The sequence below is a fragment of the Colossoma macropomum genome, unplaced genomic scaffold (genome assembly GCF_904425465.1).
Source record: "Colossoma macropomum unplaced genomic scaffold, Colossoma_macropomum, whole genome shotgun sequence".
NCBI lineage: Eukaryota > Metazoa > Chordata > Actinopteri > Characiformes > Serrasalmidae > Colossoma > Colossoma macropomum.
In genome coordinates this window covers 29,732,105-29,758,432 of record NW_023494803.1, presented here as the reverse complement: position 1 = coordinate 29,758,432, position 26,328 = coordinate 29,732,105, and the positions used below count along the sequence as shown (strand labels likewise).

General features: G+C 37.4%; 1 protein-coding gene across 2 annotated transcripts in view; it reads left to right on the top strand.

The window, feature by feature from the left end:
• Window positions 1–26,328, top strand: part of LOC118823834 (kelch-like protein 29) — a 126,000-nt gene that overhangs the window by 4,016 nt on the left and 95,656 nt on the right. The window contains exons 2-3 of one of the 2 annotated variants that reach the window (XM_036593675.1): window positions 3,043–3,109; window positions 25,138–25,475. In XM_036593675.1, coding sequence (XP_036449568.1) covers window positions 25,194–25,475 — 282 coding nt within the window. In that variant the 5' untranslated portion in view covers window positions 3,043–3,109; window positions 25,138–25,193. Of the gene's footprint in view, window positions 1–3,039; window positions 3,110–25,137; window positions 25,476–26,328 lie in introns of both variants that reach the window. The other variant, XM_036593674.1, reaches the window with a different exon arrangement.

Here is a 26,328-nt window from a genome sequence, read left to right as displayed (position 1 = left end):
GGCATTTTTGCTCCAAACATGATCGGTCAGCCAATTAATCATTTTCATTTTGGCTGATCTATGTTGCAATTTTCTGATGTAAATAACATGAGCCAGGTAAGTGCACTCACGCTGTATTTGTATGCTCCTGCTACACCTGTAACAAAAGGTTGTAGCATAATTATGCATGACTTATTGAGCCAGATGCCTGTTAGTTTCAGTGAACCACTGTATGTGATATCATGTTATTTAAATAGGCAACTGAATTTAAAAAGCCAGTTAGAGTGAAAAACGAAAAAAGCTCATAAAAATCGGTCATTGGTCAATTTAGCGGATAAGAAATCAGAAAAAATATGTCCATAAAAATGAATGATCACTGTTCCCTATAATGTTTACCTTTTATCATGGTTTATGAGATTATCACAATATTCTATTTAAGCAAACACTACATATTCAAAATAGGGCTGGGCAATATGACAATTTAAACCATTATTGTGATAAATTATGCCACAATGCAATACACTTTTCTGAACATATTGTGGATATCATCAGTGCTTGTAGACACTGACCAACTGCATGTTTCATTATAAAGAGAACAAAATTAGTCTTGTTTAACTTGATGTGGTGCAGTGCAGTATGCCAGATATTGAATTGTCCACAGTTTTTAAAATGTAACACTAGATGTTCTTTTTTTCAGTTCATTGATCACGTCTGAAAAAATACATATCATGTATTGTGAAAATTTCTTGAAGTATCGTGATATTATATTTTTGCCATGTAGCCCAACTCTAATGCAAAATAACATATGTACAATCTTATGCAAAGGTTTTTTTGATTTTCTAAGTGTAAATAAGTTAACACATTTTCTACAGGGAATAAACTTAAACATGACATTTTTCTACAAATTTTAGTGCTCAATTTCTATTTATTTACTGAGTAGAACATACTGGAATAGAATACAACATAAAGTATAAAATTTGCCATAACTGTTGCAGAAGCTGTATTTTATGTTTTATTTTTTCTACATGTTAAATTCAATTATTGAAAATTGAACAAAACATGTAATTTGACTTGGGCACCCAAACTTTTGCATACAACTGTACATACATGGCCTGAATGTCATTTTTAATAGATGTAATCTACAATCATGTGTAATTGGTAATTATGTATTTTGGGGATTTGGGGATTTTGACTCTCTGTATAATAGCACAGCAGTCTTCATTCATTTCTGGAATCCTGTGGAAAGCATAGCATAGCAACTTTTACTGTGAGCTGTGAAGGTGCTCAGACCAATAACACATTAAAACAGCTGTACAAACATCAAATAAAGCATGGGATCACAATAGAGATATGTAGTAGGATCTTGCGTAACCAGAGCTACTCTGCATAACTGAAAAAGAAATTCTGGAGAAACTGCAACTTGTTTGACCGAAATGAAACATCGTTATTTTTTAAGTATCCTTGATAACAGTATAGTGTGTTGAAAATCACGGTATACCTTATAGTTAATTAACAGCACATGTCTACTTTAATGTATGTTGATGTAATGTGATTTTATTCCATGTAATTGTGGACAATTTCTATCGGTCTATTCTTCATGAAATGCTCACATCAAGCAAAGAGCAGCCGGTGTCAAATATGTTTAAAAATAGAAAGAAAAAAGGAAGAAAAATAGAAAAAATGAAAGACTTGACATGACAGCAGTGATATGGAAACTATGGAACCTTTAACCATGTCTTTAATTATCCATTTCTGGAACATGTGTGTAATAATATGTCAGTATAATAGGCTAATCATTGTGTAATGGTTGGTACTGAGGTCTGTCACCATCATGCCACAGTTTGATTACACACGGGTCCATCATCTTGTTCAGTTAGACTCACTCCTGCTTCTGAACTGTAAGATCATTTTCGTTATTTTAAAGCAAAATATGGCATGTTGGTTGTGCATGTTGTTTCCCATCTAGCTTTATTATTATTTATTTATGTATTTATTTGTATTTAAATAATAAATAAATGAATATTCTATTGTTAATGTTCCATTACCATCCAGCCCTGGCATGTACTGGATGAGACAGACTATTCACGTCCAGCTCATTCAACTATGGGCTTTTATAGACAACTTATGATATACAATAACAAGAGTTGCTCCACCACACCACACCGTCCTGTTTGTTATGTGCTGTATTTTCGATAGAAAAGAGAGTTTAAAGACATTCTCTCCCATTGTTTTCTTTATGTTGACCATGTGATGAAATTTGCAGTAATGAAGCACTTTCTGATGTGTTTTCAAAAATGCTAAATGTTAATGTAGTGTCTGAGTCATTATTTTTTACAGCTAGGATTCAAAGGCAGAGCACTTTCTTATAAGCAGCTCCAGTGATTTTGTAAATGAATGCCTGGGGTTAAAATACTCGAGTGCCCCATCACCTCTTTGGTGGCCTCACAGAAAAAAGGAAATGATTAAAAGCTTGTTGAAAGTCCTGCAGCTCAGAAAAAAGGCCTTAATTGGGTAATGACTTTGCTGATACGGACAGAAAAGCCTTAAGGGTTGGGTAAGTGTTGCGGATCTGCAGATCCTGCTCTATCTAATGGATCTCCCAGCACAGAATAGACTGCTGCATGTCTGGAAACGACACAAAGACAGGAGACTGCATTCACTGCTGTGCTGATAGCTGTCTCTCTCTGAACTGGAATACATTTGAAAATGTTTGAAATCTCATGCTGTAATATAGTCGAGCAGGTCTGACGCTGTGATTTTTGCAGTCGTCTGATTTAGAGATTTTTGGTTTTCTCAGCTCATTTACTCACAGGTGAATCACTGAGGTTTCTTTTTAGATTAAACATAGTAAAACATGTCCAGTGGAATTCCATTGAAAGCTGTTTTTGATTTAATATTTAGAAATCTCTTTTTGTAATATTTGTTTTAGTTTTGTAGTCCCTGTGGCTGATTTTTCTTCCTTTACTTTGCCATTCAATGTTTTGTTAACCACAGGAATTCAACAAATAGTTTATAAAGTCAGATATTTTCTTTCTTCTTTCTAATCTGTTTCTCTTTTAGCAGGAGCTGTTTGGCTGAGTGAAGAATACCTCTTTCTACTGTGATGTGCATCTATCAAAGACACTGTGTAGTGAGTCATTTTGGAATATTTTGCCATTTTGTGTCATTGAGGAATTTTCTACACAGTAGATTAGTTATGATATTAAAACCACCTCCTTGTATCTGCACTCATTGTTCATTTTATCAGCTCCACTTACTATATATGTGCACTTTGTAGTTCTACAGTTACAGACTGTAGTCCATCTGTCTCTCTGCATGATTTGTAAGCCCCCTTTTACCCAGTTCTTCAGTGGCCAGGACCACCACAGAGCAGGTGTTATTTGGGTGGTGGATCATTCTCAGCACTGCAGTGACACTTACGTGGTGGTGGTGTCTTAGTGTGTATCGCGCTGGTACGAGTGAATCAGACACAGCAGTGCTGCTGGACTGAGAATAGTCCACCAACCAAAAATATCCTATGACCACTGATGAACTAGGGGATGACCAGCACAAACTGTGCAGCAACAGACATCTACAAGGTGGACCAACAAGGTAGGTGTGTCTAACAGAGTGGACAGTGAGTGGACACAGTGTTTAAAAACTCCAGCAGCACTGCTGTGTTTGATCCACGCTTACCAGTGCAGTACACACTAACACCACCATGTCAGTGTGACTGCAGTGCTGAGAATGATCCACCACCCAAATAATACCTGCTCTGTGGTGGTCCTGTGGGGGTCCTGACCATTGACGAACAGGGTAAAAGGGAGGCATGATACATCATATGTAGTATCTGCATATAGTTTGAATCATATTCACTGTGCTCATATTTCACTAAAACAAGTCAAAAATGCTTGAAAATGCTTACATTTGAGCTTTTTCTGACCGTCACTAAGGATTTTGAAGCTAGGGTCACAGGTCAGATTTTATAGTTTGAAAGCTTGATGCTGTGGCTGGCCAGGCTCCTGTGAGCTGTGTTGTTTGACAGCGTTATTGCTGAGTAGAGCCGGTGAGATATCATGCTGGGAGCCCTGCTGCGATGCTGTCTCAGAGAGGGGTTGCTGCTCCTTTGCCTCTTAGCTTCAGACAGCTTAATTGCCATGTGTCAAGATGTATGGACACAGATTACAGGGAAAATTCAAGTCAAGGGAGAAGTATGTTGCAATAAATATCTGTTTTTGGGAAAGGTGGGTGCAACAGCACCTACTCTGCATAGTGTGTGGAGGTAGTTGTGATTGTTATGGCCACTTTGCTCACATCAACTTTATGCATGCATTTTTTGTCTGGTAGACAGATCCATTTAGATATGTCAAGAGCGGCTTTCGTATTTCTTACTAGGGATGCACGATGATATCGGAGTCATATAGAATCTTCCTTTTTGTTTTACCTGCAGTTGTAAATGGTACTATTCTCTACAATACTAATCCAGGTAAATGTCAATTTCATTTTCAAAATGAAAAAAAAATTCAAATGTTTATGTATTGTGCGCATAGTGTACATTAAATATAGTATATTGGCATCAGCCCACATTTACTATATCAGTGCATGCCTAATTCTCACCCTGCCATTTCATTATACAAGAGCTGTGAATGCTTGTATATGGATTTGTTGTTCATTAACAATGTGTGCTCAAGACGAGTAGAGCCTCCAAACAGTTTCTTCAGGTTAATGACCATTTATCCTAGAACTGTGTCAAGGAACATTAGCAGTTAACCACCAAACCCTGCTTAATTGCAGATTAAGTGGCTGGGTCAGTGCTTTGTTGTGCTGTGAAGATTAGATATTAAAAGGTACATGTAATGAAAACATAACCTTATCTTGTTTTTTTTTAGGAATAAAGGAGTTTAATGTAGTATGTAAACATTTTAAACATTAAGTTTCAAAACATACCATTCACTTCTTAGTCCTTTCAGTCCAGATATGGAAAAGCTGCAGAAACATCTCATTTTGAATTCATTGTTTTTTGTGATGTCATGAAAAACCAAAGCATTTACAGATATCCGCCTATTCAGCCTACAGCAGTTTAGATATGTCCATTCACACAGTGTTTGAGGCCATATTGGTTGTTGAATGCTGCACAACACAGGCAAGCTAATCAGAACAGAGCTTGTTTGCAGTCTTAACGAAACAGTAACAAAACAGCCTGTTTTATTCTAAGGGATAAAGAGAGGTTGTAAAGGGTCATATGAAAAAAATATGACTATTTTGGTACATAATAACACACACATCATAAGTGGAAAAAAAGAAAAATATAAGGACCCTTTAAAGTACTGTATATTCAGTAAGGGCTTGAAATACTGAGACTTAAAGAACTAAATAGATAAGCTATAACGATATTGGTCATTTTGAAACACTGTCATATCAGAAAAGCTTTAATATGCATTCATGTTAGTTAATGAAACATAATAATGAATTATTTACAGAAGTCTTTATGAGTGTAAACAAATGGCCCAGTGGACTTCAGTAGTAGTTAATTAACGGATAATTAACTACTTTCATAATTCCAGCCATTTTTATTTTATTGCTGCTCATTGTGCTCATTGTGGTGAACGATGGTGGTCAAGCAACATTTGTATAGTTATAATATATTCTGAAAAACCTTTTAAGGTAGACTTACTGTAACCTTGCCAGTGCTTTTTCTTGCAAACACTTTTCCTCCACCTTGTAAATTGTGTGTGATTGTATAGGGATACGACCCATGTAAGCTGTAATGTCTTCATCAGTATTCATAGGTCATTTCATGTTGGTTCAGTTCTCAAAGTGAACTTGTCACTTGACTGAAGACTGGCAAATTACAAAGTAAATTTCCAGAATAACCTCTGTTAACCTTGCGCAATTGCTGCGATAGGCAATCTTGATTATATATAGGCTATTCCTATGTGTGTTTATTTGTTTATTTATTTATTTAAATGTGCATAGGTGCATGCATGTGGAATCATACCTGAGTGAGTTATTGTTAAATATGCAACTTTTTTGAATGGAGTTGAAAGTCCTGCATTAGTAGTTTTCTCTCGATAAGAAATTTAAATAATTTTTTGGGCAAGCAAATAAATTGTTAATCAAAATATGCATCTAATCAGACGCTTTTTGTCTGAGGGCCAAAATATCTATTCTGAGTTGAGTTGGTTTGCTTTGCTTGGCTGGTTGCTGCCATAGTAGAGTATAAAATCAATATGAATAGAGGGAATTTTTGCACCCCTCTCACTGTAAGGCTGCTGGCTAAAGGTTAATTGCTTTTGCTAATGTTATTGAGGCCCCTGTAAAAGTGGGTCATGTGCACTGCTTGAGAAAATGGCCTTTGTGAAGGAAGCTGTTTCTAACTCAATTCATGATGAGACTGAGGCGCTGCTTTGCCTTCACTTCTGCGCAGAATTTCATATCACATCCTTATTGCTGAATGGCTGAGTATCGCTCAGGTCAGCTGCATCAGTTCCAGTTTACTACAATTCATACATACATTTGTGTACATTTCATTATTTCATGAAATATGTTATGTACAGATAGGAATTCAGACTTTTCTTACAACCAGGTTTCGGTTAGTTTCTTAATGGATTAAACTGAGACACTTTTATTACATTTGATGGAGTTTTATTCAGTTATTTAAATTGAAAACAATGCAAACTGTCTGAGATGTTCTTAATCTTCAGAAGTAAGGAATAGAAGCCAAGGGGGTTTTGTTTTGTTTAAGAAGTTAATAAACTGGCAAGATTTTGTAACTCACTGTGGTAATGAGAAAATAGTGGATAAGTGGCTTTTCCAGTAGCCTTTTAAGTGCAGTAACTGGTGTTGAAAATACAGAAATGTGAAATTTACAGTTGTTTGCAAAAGTTTGAACACCCCTAGTCAAAAGATGTTTTACTGATTTTTGAAAATAGGTTAATACATCCTCTATAGGGAATATACACACACACACACATTTCCTAAGCCGCATATACTTCGGTGGGAGCTGAAGCCTATCCCAACAGTCATTTGGTGGACTCTATAGGAAATTATATTGGCATAATTCTGTACATTTTGAGGCACAATTTTTATTCACTTACTGAGTTTAACATATTGAAAAACAAAAATAAATATAACATAAAGTATAAAAGGTGCCATAACTTTTGCACAAACTATATTTTTGTTTTTTTCCCCAGACATGTTCCCAATATGTTTAGCAAATAAACAGTAATTGTGCATTAAAATATGCAGAAGTATGTTCTCTGTAGAAAACATTTCCACTTACCACTTTATTCACTTTTAGAAAATCAACAAAATGTATAATTTGACCAGTGACCAATTACAAAACATGTAATTTGACCAACTTTTGAATGTGTACCTACTTGGGCCGAAGGACTGCTGGCCAGTAGAAACATAAAAAGGGAATAGAACTTGTCCATCCTTTGCAAACGTAAAATAGACCTTCCTGTCTGTTCATGTTTAGATGATAGACTTCTTAAATGCTCTGCAAAAAGGCATGTTTGATTTAGCCTTATCGAATGGCCAGTGCAGTACAGCTAAAATTGATATTGATGAGTGTCAAAGCAGGCCAGAAATATTATCAGGAACATTAGATTTTATGCTGTATACAAAGCTTCAGAGTGCTAAAACAAGATCACCCACAGAGTTTTTTGCAGCAAAATATGCAAATGCAATGCAAATTCCATAATGCATGTATTTGTAGTCAGATTTTTTTGCTGATGGTGCTGTTTCCCACATATCCCCCACATCTCCCTTGTTAATGTCTGTCTCGGTCTTCACTGATGGCCGGCTCCCTTTAAGATGATGATATTAAACTGTTTCAGGCAATAGCATGATGTTCATGCTTATAGCATTAACAGTGTGGGCAGTGTATGCTTGGCTGCAGTAGCACATTAAATTGGTCAGCTGTGTTTTATACATTGCAGCAGTCATAGCAGAGCCAGAGCCAACAAATACATTTTAAATTTAAACATTTATTATTTTTATTTACATTAAGATTAGGGTTTAGATCCCTCAAAAATCAAGAGCTAATCAAATTCTCTCTTCATTTTCAGTTCACATATATCACATTGAATTTTCTAAGGTTTCTCCAGAAATCAAATACTTCTGCCTTAGCTTAGGCAGTCCGCCCCCACCTGCTCCACGCCCGGAGTACAGTATTCGCTTCTGCAAACTTCAGAGTGCTGTGATGTGTTTCCATTATTCAGAAATGAAATCTAGCACACTGACAGTATGTAGAGGTTTGGGAAGCTTCCTCTAAATGAAAACACAACCAAGAGCTTTCAGATTTCAGCATAAGGCCTTTAAATGGAATGAAGCAACAAATTAGTCAGTGTTGTGGAATCTGTTTGGTTGCAGATCACACTACACTCTCAAAAATTGTGTTAATTAACAGGACCCTGTTTTGTATGATCTATATTAACACATAATGTGTAATTGTGTTAAAATGGAGTTCAGAACCATGTTTTTCAAAATTTCTGCCTAATCCAGTGTTTGAGGTGTAAACCAAGACATTCAGTTTTGATGTGAAATGGTACATTATAGAGAAATTTACTGACTCTGATTTTCTTTGCAGTGCTGGTGATAGGAAGTGGGTTGCAATGTGTACTACAGCCATTTTATTTTCTGCTCAAAACAACCAGTGAACCTACATGTGTTTATTGAGTTTTTATTTGTAATGTTGAGAATGATAAAATAAGCTCTGGGGACTACAGTGTCCAGCATGTGTCTGCCATGAATGGATCGTAAAAAATTCATTCTAGTCCAAAACCTTCTCAAATCTAACTATCGTAAAATCTTTTTATCTATTGTAAAATTATGTCTCATTCATCATATTCAGAACCATTTTATGTTAATAGCTTTTTGTGAGGTAGCTTTTAGAGGCATTAAATAGTTTAGACGTCTGTTAACTAACAGCACCATTGTCAACAATTCTGACTCAGTCCATCAAACCACATCAAACCAATCTGAAAAACTTTGTTTGCATCTTAATGATTAGACTTTGCAGAAGTTTTGAACAATTGTTAGAATTTCCCTTGAAATGTGCTGTTACCCTTAATCAAATACACGTAGGTGTCCAGTATTGTCCGTTTTGAGAGGATACTTCACACCAAATTAAAAACATCACTTCTGTTACAATCAGTTGCAGTTTACAGAAATTTGACCCAGTTCTGTCAAGTTTGTGAATTATTTTCATTTTCAACAGCTAATCCCAGGCTTGAACAACGTGATGACCAGTTTACACAGGAAGCCATTCATTGTTGGTTATAAAAACTGACAGCTCAGCACCTCCCAGATCATTTTTGAATGCGCTGATGCATTTACATGCTCCAACCACGTCTTGTTTTTCAGGCTGGTTCAGCTCTTCCATCTGGATCACTGCTTCCTGAACTCAAACTCCAAGTGTGCAAGTCATACATATGTATGTTTGACATTTCGATGTCAACGAGCATAACTCGACTTGTGGAGAGATTTCGCTCAGTCATATATTTCTGCAACTTTTTGGACAAGGTTCGAATTTGCATTGTAAGTCCAGTAGGCAGTTGTTTATTATGGAATGACATGCGGGCCATTAAGTTTCCTGGCCCAGCTCTAAAAGCCCTGCAGTGGCACTGAAAGGGTTAAACCCGTGAGAGTGAAGTGCACTTTCTTTGAACTGGTCTAATAACCTCTCTGTGCCCTGCACTCTGTCTGACCCCGCCACCAGTCAAGACTGGTAACCATGCGTGAAGCAACATGATTTCTTAATGAAATATTTAAGGTGGTTTGGGATCCCTTTTCCCCTATTTTAGTGGAGTAAGGCTCTTTCTCTTTTCACTTTGACACTCTTGAATGAGCCATTTCAAAAGCTACTCGAAGATAAAGATAGATGAAAAAGTAATAGATTATTTTGGTTTTTAATTTCCCAAGGATAATATAAAGGTAATCAGGTCATAAGGATTTTCTTAAGGTATTGTTATTTAGATTATCTGATTATGTGTAATACTATTTGCGCTGGAATTAGCGAGTGGGTGAATAAACTTCATCAGAATGCTTTGCTTTGCTTTTGCTTTCGGTATCTTGGAAATGCAGATGACATATAACTTGCAAATCTGCTTTATCATAAGATAGCCCCTCTAACCATCAAAAAGAAGGAAGCGTGAATGCCAGCGATTGAGGGTAATGTAGAAGATTGTCGTAGCCGCTTTGGCAGTGCTACTGAGCCGGGTCTGCTGTCTTGTCTTTCCCGATTACTCGCTGTGTGCTTAAGTGGCTGTGGCAGGGCAGCTGGAGGATTGGCGTTGTTTCAAAAGTTTCCCGGTGATCAGGGTTGCCAGGTGTAAGTTCACCAGTTAGATATGTGTAGTCACAAAAGCCTGCAACACTGGCGCTGCTTGAATTTGGCATTCTTGTAGAAATCTGCAACTCTTTGCCTAAAGGTACTCAAGTTAGTCTTTGGAGTGCTGTCTTTTGATGTTATTCACTGTTTAACCTGTTTGTGTGTCCTAACAGCTGCAGCTTTATCTTCCTCTCACTTCCTTCCTTGCTCAGTTCTGCTCGCAGCATTATTCACAGAGTAGTGGCCATGGTATAAGGTCACTTTCCTTGCTCTGGTAAAACCAAGTCAAGGGCCAGCATATAAATCGAGAATGATTTATCACACAGAACCTTTAGCTTTAAATATATTTGCAAAGTTGTGTTTTTCTGTTCCATGGCACAGAGACAGCACGCAGACCTAAGCCTCCGAGACAGTGCCGAGGTTGATCTGGGCCAGGGTGAGCTGTGGATGCATCTGCAGCCCCTGCACACTCTCCCTGACCTGAGCTCACGGTAGCGTGTAAAAGGTGGCTTTATGAGCACTCAGATCGGATTACGGCTGAAGAGGACGGCCCTGGCACGCATTAATCAGAAAGTGTTCTATGTAAATCATCAGCAATGACCCTGGCTAGTATTTTATTACGCTTGCATGAACCACTGGCCGCTGCGCTGAGAAACAGTGACTACAGCACTTACTGACTGAGACCTGTTACTTTAATTCTCCTTTTATATGTAGTGTACATTTAGGAATCCTGGCATTGTAGGATTACTGAAAGGAAAATATTAAAGAGCACATATCATGTTTTAAAGTTTTACAACACTTTAATATTTTAACATTTCCTGACATACCATTCACTCTCCTGTCCGTATTCTCAATGAATGGAGACTAAGCTGAAAGAACAGCTGTTTCTGAGTATGTCATTTTTGTGACATACTCAGAAACAACAATTTACATATATCCACTTATTCAGGCTAGTCTACTCATTCACGATGAAGTGATACGTTTTTTCAGCGTGGACTGATTTTTGAATGAGGCACAATACAGCGCAGCCAATCAGAACATTTCAGATCATTACATATCTCTTAAAGGCACAGTAACAAAAAACAGGCGTAGTGTTGGAAATTATGACCTTTTTCTGATACATAAAAGCACAAAAACATCACAAGTGGACCTCAGGGATAATAATAATATACAAAAATATAGGCTATGGGCCCTTCAACCATTTATGTGCTCAGAAAGATGTAGTTCAACACTTGCCTGCTGAAGAGTGGCTAATCATTTGGCCCTCTTTTCTGTTTTCTATATTGCACAATAGAAATAATCAGCTTAAATGAGTTCACTGTTGTTAAGCAGCCTGCAGTATTGTATTGTGAAATCTATAATGTAAACTGAGCCCTCATAATAATTCTATTTTACCTGCTTCTAGAAAAGAATGCTAGAAGCAAGAAATATTGGCCCTGTTTGTTTATTTTTTATTGCTCAATCTACTGATATTGTAGGTGGTCAATAGCCTGATAAGTGCATTATGTTCCTACACGTAGGATCTCATTGCTGCAGTCGCACAGCAGAACCTCTTTGCTGACTAGGATGTTGATTAAAGCTGACATTGTGATAATAATGCTTTTCTGGCCAGCCAGCTGGACAGGTGTTGCTGACGGTATACTGTCTGCCAGGGAACCAGGTTTGTCTTTTTTCCCCTTGTTTTTTTCCCCTGTGTTTACCACAGCCACCTCTGTATTTACTTTCTAATGTTCTAATTCTCATGGACTGGTCTGCATCTTCCAGAGAAGCAGGGCATTTTGTATTTACTGTGTTGAACTGTGTATTACGGAGTATACACTTAGAATATACAGTGGCACCCAATAGTATTTGGACAGTGGCCTCAAAAAGTATCTGGATACTTTAAAATTGTCAAACTAAGTGACATTTATTTTAAATAGACCATTCCAAAACAGATATTTTCTTTTGGGCAAATAATTCTTCAAAAGGCAGCTGATGCATTTCAGATCACTCTCATTTGAGTAGTTTCTTTCCAGAATTCTGCAGGTTTGCATCCAAAATGTGTCTGAACACTTCTGAGCTCACAAACTCGTCAATGAACACAAGCTCACCATTGTAAGAAAAACAGCCTCAGACTTTAATATTTCCGTCACTGTGCTTTGCAGTACTCTTAGTGCATTCTGGTTGGAATTCTTCTCCAGGCTCTCTTCAGTCTACTGTCAATTTGATATTGTGCTAAAAGTGTTTGTCTCTGAAACAAATATCATTTTGTTAAACATTTTATAAAGTAACCTGAAGAACTTCATTAAAGTTTACCAATTATTAAACGGTTAAAATGCCTAAATAGTCCTTGGAGAAATGGTATATAGTAAGTGTTGAAGGAATAGTTCAAATTTACACTGTTTTCCTCTTACGCTTGATGTAATTGATCAGCCAAGACATAATTAGTGCTTCTTTAGCTTAGCACTGGACCTATAAGGCTAACAGTGCTAATGCTGCTAACAAACACTAGAAGTCAACAGTCACCCAAACGTTTCTGTAAATATGTTCCTTCGTTAATATCGCAAAGATTTGTCAATAGGACAGTATGACATAGTGCGACATACTTTACCGTGTAGCCGAAAGGGGTTAAAGGTCACCTCAGCGAGAAGCAGAATGCTACAAAATTTAGTTTTGCGTTCCTGCATTCTTTCTCATTTAAGTAACATGGCTTTTTTGTCAGCTACTCACCAAAATTATTTTCACTGTGTTATATATATATATGTATATATATGTATATATATATATATATATATATATTTAAATAAATAATATATATATATTTAAAATGCCACTATTGCAACCCCTCTGGAACCACGTTGAGATGTGGGTGGCATCCAGGTTTAGAACTTAGCATTAAGGATGTCTCATAGCTCCATAGCTCCAGCACTAAACTAAAGAAGCAAAATTTGTACACCAAACATTTCTTGGCATTGACTACATTTGGGATAAGTGGAAAGTTGTGTATATTTGAGGACAGCCAAGAGGAGGGAATGAACATTTTAGGATCTTTTCTGTTTTTCTGTTCCTTTTGAGTTTACACTTTGTTTGGTGTTTTGTAGTCTACAATTTTATTACTTTAATTAATCGGTCCAGACTTTGCATTTGTTTTTTCTGTAAGTCTATGTTCTGCTGCCTGCATGTGAATTATGAATTATATGTCAAATGAGGAGCCTTAACTTGTTTAATGAGAGCTCCTTTGTGGCTTGAGTTTCTGCCAGCTCAGAGAATTAAGAGACTTCCAACTGTGCTCTGTGCTGTGGTCTGTGTGAAACCAGTGCCCACTGAATTGTTACTGTGATACAGTGTGGCAGTTTGAAAAAGTGCAGTCGATTGGATCTCTACTTCAAGTGGTTTCTAATTCTCTGCTATCATATTCGTCTTTGATATGCATGAGTTGATGCATTTTTATACATACATATATATATATATATATATATATATATATATGTATATATATATATACACACACACACATATAAAAGATATGCTTTGCTGAGCAGTCCAGTCTCTACATTCTACATTCAGTGAAACGATAAAAATGCAGTTTATGTAGTTTCAGTGACAATTGGCGGAACCTACTTTCTTTAAATTGCCAGTTAAACGTTGATTGTGTAGAATCCTTTAGATGAGCTCATGCGTGCGGATGCATATTTAAATTCTTTGCACACTCCTGCTCTGAACAGCATGCCACTTAAATTGCTCGGCAGATGAAAAACTTCCTCTGAAATATTTAGTAGTGTGCATTCATTTAAGCCAAGCAGCCCCACCACCACCCCTAATCCCCCAGTTCTCAAACACTGGAGTGGTTTGTTATAAGTATTTCTAATTTTCATTCATTCATCATTCAGTTTGTCTGGAGCCATTGAATGCCCCCATTAGTGTGCGTGTGTTTGTACGTGACCTCATTTGGCCTGTCTGTGTGTGGCGCCCTGCCAAGTGGAGCAGAGGTGGATGAAACAATAAAACATGTCCTGATATAAAGTCTTCATGGCCGCATATTAGCTGCTTGTTTATCTTTCCTAATAATCTCGGGGACCTAATTTTCTGGTGAAAAGAAACAAACACTAAGCCATCGGCTAAACCCTGGAGGTTTTTCAAAGATTTTGGCATTCAGAAGGCCCAGTGTTCTTAATCATTAGTATTGTGCTAGAAAAGCAGCAGTAAATTAAGGTTTAATGGCTCTGTTGTAAGGGTGGGTGATACGGCAAAATGGCATGTGATGTGTATTATGATACTTTGTTATTCTAAGATTTGCAAAGAAGTTGGAACAGAACAAGCACAAGCAGAACAGTAGTGCCACATTTAAAAAAGAAGTCTATGAAAGAAAAAAAAATGTAAAATGAACAATTTGAAGAGAAGGACAGGTAAAATCAAACAATTGGTACAAAAAAAGGCTAAAAAAAATGTATACTTCTTAATGGCATCAGTGACATAATAGGCTGACATCCAATCATCTACTTTTTACTGTGTAGTTTATACATTTACTCTACACTCTTGTTGTTATTTACATGCATTCTTGGTTGGTCTAAGTGTATTTTTTATGATATATGAAGCTGGAAAGCTTCATACTGCATGCTGTGACATAATTTATCATGATAACCATAATATATTATCAGAGTTGGACTGAAAAAGTAGTGAGGGCTAAAAAAACGAAATACAGTGCCCTAAATGTATTTAATAACATAGTCCATTACAATAAGAACATATTTAGAATACATCTTGACGAGGCAAAAACTTGGGAAAAACTGCTGTTGTCATTTTTACTTCATTCACACTGTTCCTCGCTGTTACTTATTGACACTTTTCTTCATGTAATTCTCCTGTTAATACAGTCATACAAAAAATTAATGTTAATGTATTTTCACTTAGGAAATCAACAAAACATGGAATTTGACCGGGGTGCCCAAACTTTAACGTACAACTGTGTGTTTCACAAAAGATTTGCTCATCATGCACTGATTTTAAAATAGTTGTAAACAGACATGGATTAAAATGTTTTTTTATAAAAGTCTGTATGCTGTTTTTATGTAGTGGGTGAGTATTCTGAAGGCATTCACCTAATTATGTATCTGTGTTATGAATACCGCCTGCACTGAATACAGATCATTTATTTCTATTTTCTGAATACGTGTATCATGTTACATCCTAACCCTGCATGTCATTACATTGTCCACCCTGACTTTATTGGCAGGATTACTCTACTGTAGACCATCTTCACTTCTAGTTTATTGAAATGTCAAGGCATCAACTATAATAATAGTCAGGAAGATAATGGTTTTCGGGGGACTTTTGGGCAGATTTCATCCAAGAGCTGCTTCACAAGATCTCCAGCAAGTCCATGTTTTTCTTCTATTTCAGATGCAGACACGTCATATTCAAGTGATCAAGGGCTGCTGAGTGGTGATTGACTGTCTCGGGTGTATTAGAATAAAGTGCACTGGTTTGCACTGCACTAGACCCACTGATCTATGGTATAATAGCCAAATTTGAGTTTGGAGACCACCATGCGATTTGAAATGAAGCCCATCATGTACTTTCAGCAACAGCAGAAAACAAGAGGGAGTTAATTTAATTGATGCAGCTCATGCAAGCCTTCCTCTCTATAGTGCTCAGAGGGACTGCTCTGTAGACTGTGATAGCCAAGGTCAATCTAAGTGCAGTAGGAATCTTTCTCAGGTCTTCAGGGAGGCTTCTTGTGCTTTCTGCTTACAGTCTTGTGGCGCCCTTGCATTAGTAGTGGAGCACAGCTAAAAGGGAGGCTCAGAGCAGAAAAAGCTGACTGTGCTGCTTACAGGACATAGCTTGGCTTTAGAGCAGGGTTAACCTGAACTGCTTCATACTGTACTGAGAAACAAGGCCTGCATTCTAGAAAAGAGGCTTAGCACTGATGAATATATTTTCTGCTTGTTTTCCTTCTCCTGGAGGCTGAGATGCTCCATCATCTGTGTTCACACATTCTTGATTTAATTTTAGTCTGGGGTTCAAACGACCAACCATACGATCTGTGTGTTTGTTCCTCATACAGATTTTCTCTATGCCTTTGGGTCCTGCACGCTGACTGACAAAACCGGCCTCTTTGATTAATTTTTTGCTTTGTGAAATGCCCGCGCTGGCTTCACACAGATGGCTAGCTTTGCATTTTCATTTCCTGGTGGACTGGAGCAGACCTCGCTCGTTTGGTTCCTCCAGCGAGCGAAAAATGGTTTCTGCTGCTGCAGTCAGATGAGGACGGGCCGATAAACTCACTCCTGTGGACAGAAAAAGTGAGGTGTAGAAAGTCAGTTTGGAGTCACTCTATAGCTTTAGATAAGCAAAATGAAATGTGCTATGTACAGTAACTTGTGACTGGCCTAGTAACTCCCACCAGACTTTTCTTGGACTTGCTAGGCATTGTATCCAACTCCCTTAAATATAGCAAGATAGTATCTATATTAATAGCATTTCATTTCCCCTATATTAATATTTCAGTATTCTGCATTAGAATTTAAAGATGTGAAATGAGTCAGTGTCTGATAAGAAGTGCTTTACAGATTGATTTAATTTACAGCACAGTGCGAAAGTCAGAGACCACCCTCCATTTATTTCGTTTCCAGTCAAAATGGCCATTAAATACAGCTTATTCATTTTTCAGCATCAGGAAAAGAGCAGAAAACATATTTAACAGAAAATTACACAGAAGCTTCAAGAACCTAATGTAAAATCTAATTTTCAGTATTTTGTATGTCCATCCTTTTCTTTTATTACAGCTTCCATTCTTTTCAGGGGACTCGCTTCCAATTTCTCAGAGAAAATCTGCAGGGATGTTTTTCCACACCTCCAGAGTTTAGTCGTAAAGTATGTTGCATTTTCTGCTTCACTGGGTTTTTTAGATCTAAAGCAAGAGTGGAGCTTGATTTATCCTCTTTCTGAAAGACAAAAGCTTAAAATACTGTTTATCTGATAGTGACAGTTTCGGTGGTCCACCAGGCCTTGAATGGTTGTTAGGAGTCTAATTTTCTCTGGATCTTTTAATAATTTTTTAAACTCCAATTTTGGAAGCTCCTTTTTTCACATATTTTTTGCTTTTCCTTTCCTCATGCAGTTACATTAACTTACATTCAATCTCCTCAGAAATATCCCCTGAAAATTGTAAAACTTGTCCTTAATGACCATTTTAATGGGAAATTAACTAAATAAAGAGCAGCTTCTGACTCAGTACTGCACTGTTAAAGTTGTTTTGTGGCTCAGATTTAGTGGTTAAAACCGATTCCAGATGTTCATATGAGATATTTGAGAATTTCTTTTCTTGGCAATGAGGTGTTAAAATCAGGACTGATTGATTATTGTTTTTTAGTGAAATCTGAGGTAAGTTTTTGCTCAGGTTATTATGGAACAGTATAGTTTGGGGGATGTATGAATGCATGTTGAGTGATGAGCTATTATTTAAATTTGACTAAAGTATGAGTTGCTGAATTGTTTAATTGGTCCATGAGGAGCACTGGAAGCAAACCTTGGTAATAAGTGTTTAGCAGTGCGTGCTTGTGCGCAGCTTCAGGAAAAAAGACATTTCCTCATCTTGGAAAAGACGCTGTAAGTAGTAAGGGTGAGTGATATGGTAAAAAATTGTCACAATACAGAAGACACAATCTGTGTAATGATAGTTTTTCTGAGGCAGTAATACTGTTAAAATCTATGAGTCCAGTGATTTTTGGTCAGCATTTCACATACTGTAGTAAACACATGCTGTAGTAAATCCAGTTAATCAGGGCCAATTATGCTGTCTTTGTAATGAAGCATGCAGTTTGTCAGTGTTCTTTGAAGGAATGATTCAGTAAAAAATCCAATTTACACATTTTCTTTCCGCCACAGATGTGTTAGATCAGCCAAGACATGTTTGGTGTCCAAATTTTGCTTCTTTAGCTTAGCACTGGAGCTACCCCAGATAGCGAGCATATATCAGTCCGCTGGCTTGACAAGGTCGGCACCCCGCTGACTGTATGCCACTGCTGGTCAACCCTTGGACCACCCAGATTACTTTCCTGCATACAAGGTCTAACTAATTTTTAATCTCCTCTATCAGATTTTAAATGCACAGAGACTTTTATTTTGGAAAAGAAACTAAGACAAATATTACAAATAATTGAGAGAAACAAATAATGACTAGGCCTAATAAAGATTATTTTATAGTAATTTTTGTTGCTTACTAAACTAATTTATAGTATAACCAAAGAAAGGAAGGAAGGAAAAATGAGTAAATGTGACTGTGAGTGGAAAATGGGCGATGGGAAGTGGAATTTTGTCTAATACTCTGCTTAAGCACTGGTGGACCACCCAGAAAACTCAAGCAAAATGCCAGTGGTATGCCAACTTTGCCATCAGCAGGCCAACAGTGGCTATCAGGGACAACGCTAACAAACACTACACGTCAATAGTCTCCGAAATCTTTTCTGTAAATACATCCACAAAACTTCTCTCAACCCACGTCTAGATCTTCAGTAAGTTCTGACAGACTTGTCAGTGTGGCTTGGAGCACAGTCGCAGTGACTTACACAGAATTACTGTGTAAGTGAACTATAAAAATAAACTTCACTGTGTAGCTAAGCCACCTTTTTAGGCTACAGGAGTGCCAAATTCCATAGACTCTGCTCCTGTATGCGTGTCACACACCACAGATTAAGTAAGTGTTCATCCTGAATTTCTGAATGGAAGATGTATGTTTATTACTTAGAAACTACAGAAGTTGTGAATGTGTTTTTGGGTCTGTATGCCTGTGTAACATGCATGCGTGCAAAGTGGAGTTGGGAAATGGAAGTCAGCACAGCGGCTTTCAGTTTTGTTCATGAACTATAGCACTGTAGCTGCCTCTGTTAGCATCTTGCTATTATTAGTGCATATATACATCTCACTGTGAGGACACCTGAATAGAGAACGTGTGTCAACATCTCAGATCATAGAAGATCATTCAGCACATGGAACATGACCGTTTTTAATAGCCAAGCAAAGCAATTGTGGTTTCAGATGTTTGTATCAAGAAATGGATATCCTGGACCCAAGTTCAAAATCAAAATGCCAATGAACAATATGAAAAATATTTTGCAGGAAAAACACAATGTGCAAATGACATTTTGCATAATTGCAAATATGATTTACATCCTTGCTGCAAGAGTGGTGTCCCTCCTCGAAGCTGGTCAGTTAAGGAGTGTTGAAAGCCGTGGCATTTAGAAGAAAATGTGCAGATTGTTCCAAAGTTGGCTAGGATAATTTCAGATTAGTTGAGAGGGGTCTTGTAGAGCTTGAGCTTTGACCTTTTGGCTGAAGGTTGAGGACCTGCATGTCAGAATGTCCTTTTCAACAGTTGACATATGAGTGATTGGAAACACTCACTGCTCTCTAGGCCTGGGTTTATGTAATCAGTCTAATTGCAGTTCAAGGAATCGTGAACCCACAGCCAAACTTTAAATGGAAACAGGAGATCATTTAATAACAGTCATATGCAAGACAGTTTTTATCTCCATTTACATATCTCACCTTATTAGAGACTTGCTGAACACGACTACAAGTGGAATATCACCTCCGGTTCCTCAATCCTCTCTGCTTTTCTGAGCTGTGTGTCAGGCATGATATGATCAGCCAGGCGTGCTTTTATTATAGCAAGTCATTTGAAATGTAGGATAAATCATGCAGAGCTTCAGTTTAAAACGAGTGGAAAAAATCTCAGAAACTTCATTCCATACAGTGAGGAATCCCTGCGGGGTTGATTTACCACCAGCGACTTTTGGCTTCCATTTTTATATCTGGCTTTATGTATAGTCAACCACCTTATTTCAACTGTATAGTACAGTATCTCCATAAAATCAGCATATCTGCACAATTCAACAGTTATGGCTTTCTGAGAGATATGAAAACAGTGTATTCTGAAGTTTCTCCATTATTTCAGCCTTGAAAAGTTTGTTTTTTGTATCGAAACTAATCATGAGCTCAAGCAGAGTCTTCTCCTAGTGTTTTTCACTTTGAAGAATAAAGCAGTGGGAACCTGTGGAGCATCTCTTGGTACATTGATTACATTTTTGCAACAGTGAAATTGAGTTAAAAATAGCCTCTATCTCCTGTTTCGTACTGCCTATGATGTGGGAGCTCGTGAGTGGTGTGTTCTGTGTGTTCATCTGGTGAAAGAGAGAGAACGAGTGCGAGAGGAAAAGACTGTTTGGAAGACTATACTGAGCTGTTTGAATTTATCCAGTAGGCTAATTTTAGAAGGACTTTACTTTGTAAATGCGTTGTCACCAGATCTGTTTTGGATGCGTAAATCAGACCTCATTACGCTGTAGATATGAACTCTTTTATGTCCTTTTAAACATAGTAGCAGAGACAGCTGAGTGGTCTGAGTCATCCTATTCCTGATGACAGTGGAAACTATACTTCAAAATATACATCAGTGCGTGCACTCTCAGCTAAAAGGGTATTCAGAAGCAATGACTCCATCAATGGTGCAACCCTTTTCGCAGCTGTACTATACCATTTTGTAAAAGGTTCAGTAAACACTACCATCTTGGAATCACTGTTTTTAATGATAAAATCCCAGTTTGTGGAAGATATGTGCATTAAATGATTCTATTTAGGGCTGTCAAATGATTAAAGTATTTAATTGTGAATTAATAGTTAATTGTAATTAATCACAGTTAGTGTATTGAATCACATTTTATTGCATTGTTCAGTGTAGTTAATCATGATCAATCATATTTGTCTTGTTTACTCACATTTCATTCAATGTATGAATACAGAGTTCACATGAGCATGAGCATGAAAATCATGTGATTTCCATAGTGTGAATGCAGCTCCCAGTTTTCATCACACATATCCAGTGAGAGCAACAGTGGGTTCATGTTCAGACTTATGTCTTGTTTCGAGGATATAGCTGGAGGTTTCCACTTTCGCTGTCGCTTTTGTTAGTTTGCTGCTCATTGATTTATCCATAGATCTCCTGTGAGCACTGTCCAGTGCACTGAGTTAATGACATGCCAGCATTAGTGGTGTGTTTTGCTTGTTAACCATGCTTCAAACTCTATGTACTTTGTGGATAAATACATGGCATTGCAGTAGCTGGAAATAACTTCAAGAGAGCTGTCAGTGGAAATTCTTGAGATTTAAAAACTGTATTTAAAGCAACACTATGTAGGATTTGGGGATTTGGACCTCTCTGATGGAAGTGTGTAATTGCATGCAATGTGTGGCAGAAATATTGGAACGTTGATTGTGCTCCACACCCCCACAAACAAATAAATCTGACTTTTGCGAATGCGTTGAAAGAGTATTCGGAGAGAATGCAGTCAAAACCTGGTGAAGGATGCGTCTTCTGAGGATGTGAGTGAATTATATACTATTGTCATCATATCTTCATCAGTATAATGTGATTTTGCATTTGAGACCTAAACATCAAACTGGACCTTCTTTTTGAGGCTGTGTGTGTGATGTTAATATGTAAAGACGTATAATGTGGTCCATAAAACTCTTGCCAAATCCGTCCATATACCTCTGACTTTTAAATGATTATTTCAAGGAAGCTGTAAAAAATGGAGAAATGTTGGATGTGTCCACTGTGGAACAGTGAGAAGTTGAAGTTATAATAAACAAAAAAATCTTAGACATCTAATACATTCTGGTGTCTTGCTTAAGGTGTTACACTGTGTAAGTTATTAGTGACTAAAATTACAACAATTATTAATAAAAGGTCATTCCAAACTTTTTAAAAAGTTGCGTACAACATCTTCTTCATCAATAAGTAGAACAATTTAACCATTCAAAGAACTAAGCATTTATATGGTTCTTTGAGTTATCATGGTTCTGGATAACTGTTGCCTTTATTAAAGAACCCCTGAAGAACACCATTTTAAAGGGTGTAGACTAGCCGATGGCCAGTACTGCAAGTATTCTGCTAGATTCGTTAATTTAAGAATGGCACTGCTACTTTTTTCGGACACGTCTTTCTGGTGGGTCTTTTTCTTGTAACGAAGGTTATATGTATTAAACCCTAGAACTCTACGTTTTTTTTTGTTTCTTCACCCTCAAATGAGAAGAAGCAACGCGTTTGACATGCCCTTGGAAGGATTTAGAGGGCTTGGGCAATTAGGCCTGGACCGGGGTGTTCCTGTAGGGAGGAGAGGCTTGTTATCTGTGTGCTGTTGATTGCACTACACTGCTGCTGCTGCTGCGGCTGATTGTCCATCATCTCAACTCTGCTCAGTTCTCACGCTACAAGCTTCATTCCAACAAACTGTCTTCACTGCCTGCGTACTGATAAACTGCATTTCTTTCTGCCTTCAGTTTCCAACCGTGGCCTGTTCCACCAAATGTTTCGAAATATGTTCATATTTCAAAATGTTTTGTGTTATTCATATTTGTTTTTTGTCCATACTGGATTAGAGATTTGGCATTAGCATGCCTAAATTGCTAGTGGTTGCATCAGATCAATCAATTTTTTTCAAAAAAATGGTAAAATAAGAAGTGAACACTCTGCACTCTGGTATAAATTTCAATATAAATGCGCTTTTGCAGCTTAATGACTTGTTCTGTATTCTCAGCGCTGGTTTGGCTTATGTGAGCCGTCCTCACTGTCAAAGAGAGCGCATAGCCAAACAGAAAATTAAAAAACGGATGTATGATTGACTCAGTGTCCTGCAGAGGAGCAGAAAATTGCAAGGCAACAATTCAGTGGAATGAAAATGTACACAAAAACAGCCCCAGAGCAGCATTCGCAGGCCAAATCACTGAAGCTATTCCCAGTGGGACGTTTTAAAAATAAACGCTTGTGTGCAATACCACTTTAAAAAGAATGCATTTTATCTGTTCCATTTATGATCAGATGGGGAAAAGGAAAAAAAAAATACTGCATGATAACGTTAAATAAATGTATAACTTCTCAGCTTGTCACCCTCTTTCACTCACTCCTTATCACAAATCCACCATTGTTCTTTTCTACCTCTGTCTCAAACCAATCCTGGGCTGTGCCATCAGGGAGCTGCTTATCGATGTCCCTCTGACAGCACTGCTATTGGACAGACATGAATATATCTGACCTCTGCAGTCCTTTATTCTGTCTTTAAAGGCTGAGCACAATAGAATATCTGTCCATTCACAAAAGACCTGCTGAATAGATTTAGCCTTTTTCTCCAATTTGTCTTGTTCACAACTAAAAATAGACCAGCATACCAGGAAACGTCTTTATACGCTACAGTTCAATAGACTGGAATCACTGTTCAAAAGTTTGTAACCAGTGCATTCGGTCATATAAAATCTATTTTGTTTGATAGATACATGTATACAATTACAAAGTTGCAGTACTATTATTGTTTGGAAGCTGTAAAAAATGAAGACCTTTTAAAAGGGTTAAAATGATGAACAGAGCTGTCATGAATTCATAATAATTGAGAAATTGAGAATGAAGTTGAATTAAATGTCTTGCATTTAAAAAGTGGTGATCAGTTTTGAAGCAGATACCTCCATATGAAATTACTATAAATTTTTTGTATTGTAAGATTACAGTATAGCTATTATAATTGTATGCAAGTTTGAACACCCAGTTCAAATTATTTGTTTTGTCAACTTTCTAAGTTAAAATAAGTTAACACGTCTTCTACAGGGAACAAACATGAATATAGTTTTTGTCTGCTAATTTTAGTGCACAATTTCAGGTTTTTTTTTTAAACATTTTGTTTCATTTAGTTTAACATATTGGACAAATATAAAATATAAATTGTGCTGTAACTAACAAGCTAAGCTCAGTCTAGAGTTACTTTAGTTCTACCCTTATCAAATATCTACTATCACAGCGTTCATCATAATGCTTAAAACATTATTACTTTTGAGAAAATAAAAACTAAAACTATTAATGAATAATTGTAACTAAACTGAAATCAAAAACCAAAATGAAAAACTAAATAAAAAAATAAAAACTAATGAACATTTCAACACTATAATAACTTTGCTCTTCACAAAACATTTAATTTGACCAGTGGTGCCCAAACTTTTGCACATGGCTGTATGCATTATTTAATAACTTCTTGCTTTTCCACAACATTTAATGGCTTCTAATTAGAGTTGTGCTACTAGATCAGCCTGAGCCCAGTAGGGCTCGAAAAAATATTAAACGATTTTTTAACATGAAACATCTGGCTCGGGTTTGTTTTCTAAATAGTGATTTTTCATGTATTAGAATTTTTTTTTGGAACATATCGATGTAAATTTCACACTCTCATGCATTTTCTTTCTTGCATGCTGTGCTCTCTGTCATGTATGTGTATGACAAAGCCTAGCTAATGGTCTTGCAAACTGTTTGTAATGGATTAAATAAAAAGAGCTTGCTAAAGGGGAACTGTTTAAAATTCCAAATGTGTCAGGACATCTGCATTGAGGTTGTATATTTAAATACAGTCATTTGTGATAAAAAGCAGACTGGCTTCTAGACTATAATAGCAAGAGTTCTGGCACATTGTCTCTTCATTGACATGCTGACTGTGGATGCAGTTGTTCTGCAGCAGTGTGAGCAGGTTCGAGCCGAGGTTTAAATATTAGCAGTGTTAGTTGGGCCTAGTCGAGTTAGGTCTCAAATTTGCAGCTACATGTTGGGTTCAGGTTTTAATTTCATGCCTGTCTAGTTCTCTACTTCTAATTTCTAGTTTATAATATTTAAATTTACATTGTACAAGTTGTAATTCCTGTATATAAAATTACCAAAATAACCTTTTTGATATAACTCCACACAGTAGTAATGTGATTATCACCTTTTTCCCAATCTCGTGTTCTGATACGGCAGCCTCTGTCTCTGTGTGGTTGTTGTTTTTCTCCAGGCCCTCCCCAGCTCCCCCTGAGCAGAAGAGGCTCTTTTTGACACAGTGGGTGTGTGATGTCGCGGCATAACCACCGTTTCGAGCGGGATTTCCGGCCGGTGTGGGATCGGAGAGAGCGCTGTGGCATCAGCAGCAGCTGTGTGGTGGCAAACGGCTGCGGCTCCACCGCTGTCTCTGCCACCTCCGTCCCCAGCAGCGGCAACAACCGGCCTGGCTTGCTGCCCCTGCCTGTCATCCCCTCACTGCTGCCCACCCCCGTCACCGGGGCAACCACCACCTCCAGCACAGAGCTAGCCTGCAAGCGCCTAGCTCCTACCTGCACCACTTCCACTGCTAAGGTACGGCTGCTTCCACCCACTCATTCGATTACTTGGCACCTGGGTTTTATTCCATGTCTCTCCTGGATGGCCTGCATGAAGCAGATGGCAGTCGGCCACCCAGCAGAGACATGGAGCAAAACTTCAGTACTGAAGAGGGGTATAGATCTCTGACTGTAATGGTCTAGTTTGATTATTTTGGTACAATTCTCAAACTCAACAAGGCTAGAGTTTAAGAGTTATTATGTTATATTGTTTGCAGTATCCTGTAGTGCAGCGTTGTGTCCCTCAACCTCAACGGTTTGATGGAATTCACAATTTTATGTCGTTTTTATGTTTTCATTCATCATTATTTTCTCACTATGATAGATAGATAGATAGACAGACAGACAGACAGATAGGCCACTTAGTAATCCCAGAGGGAAAGTCATCTATTACACCAGTCCAGTAAAGAGCAAAACAAGAGCAAAAGTATTGTTGTATGCTATTATACAGATGCATAAACAGAAGAAGTAAAGATATATAATAAATATACTAAAACAACCATAAAATATAATGTGCAGTACAAAAATAAGTAAGTAAAAATCACATAAACAATATGCAGGGGTTAGTGCAGTGGTGCATGTCACGTCCAGTGAATGAACTGAGTGACTATACACTATAAACAGTAACATATGTTAATAGTTGTATATGCATGGGTGTATGCATATGCGAGTGGCAGTGCAATATGGAATATTTATGGATGTGTAAACCTATGTATTAACTATATGCTAATAAATGCAACTAATTTACCATCATGTCACTCTTACCTTGGCCGCCAAACAAAATCATAAAGAAAACATTTTATTCAGCACAAAATGGACACTAGTGACAT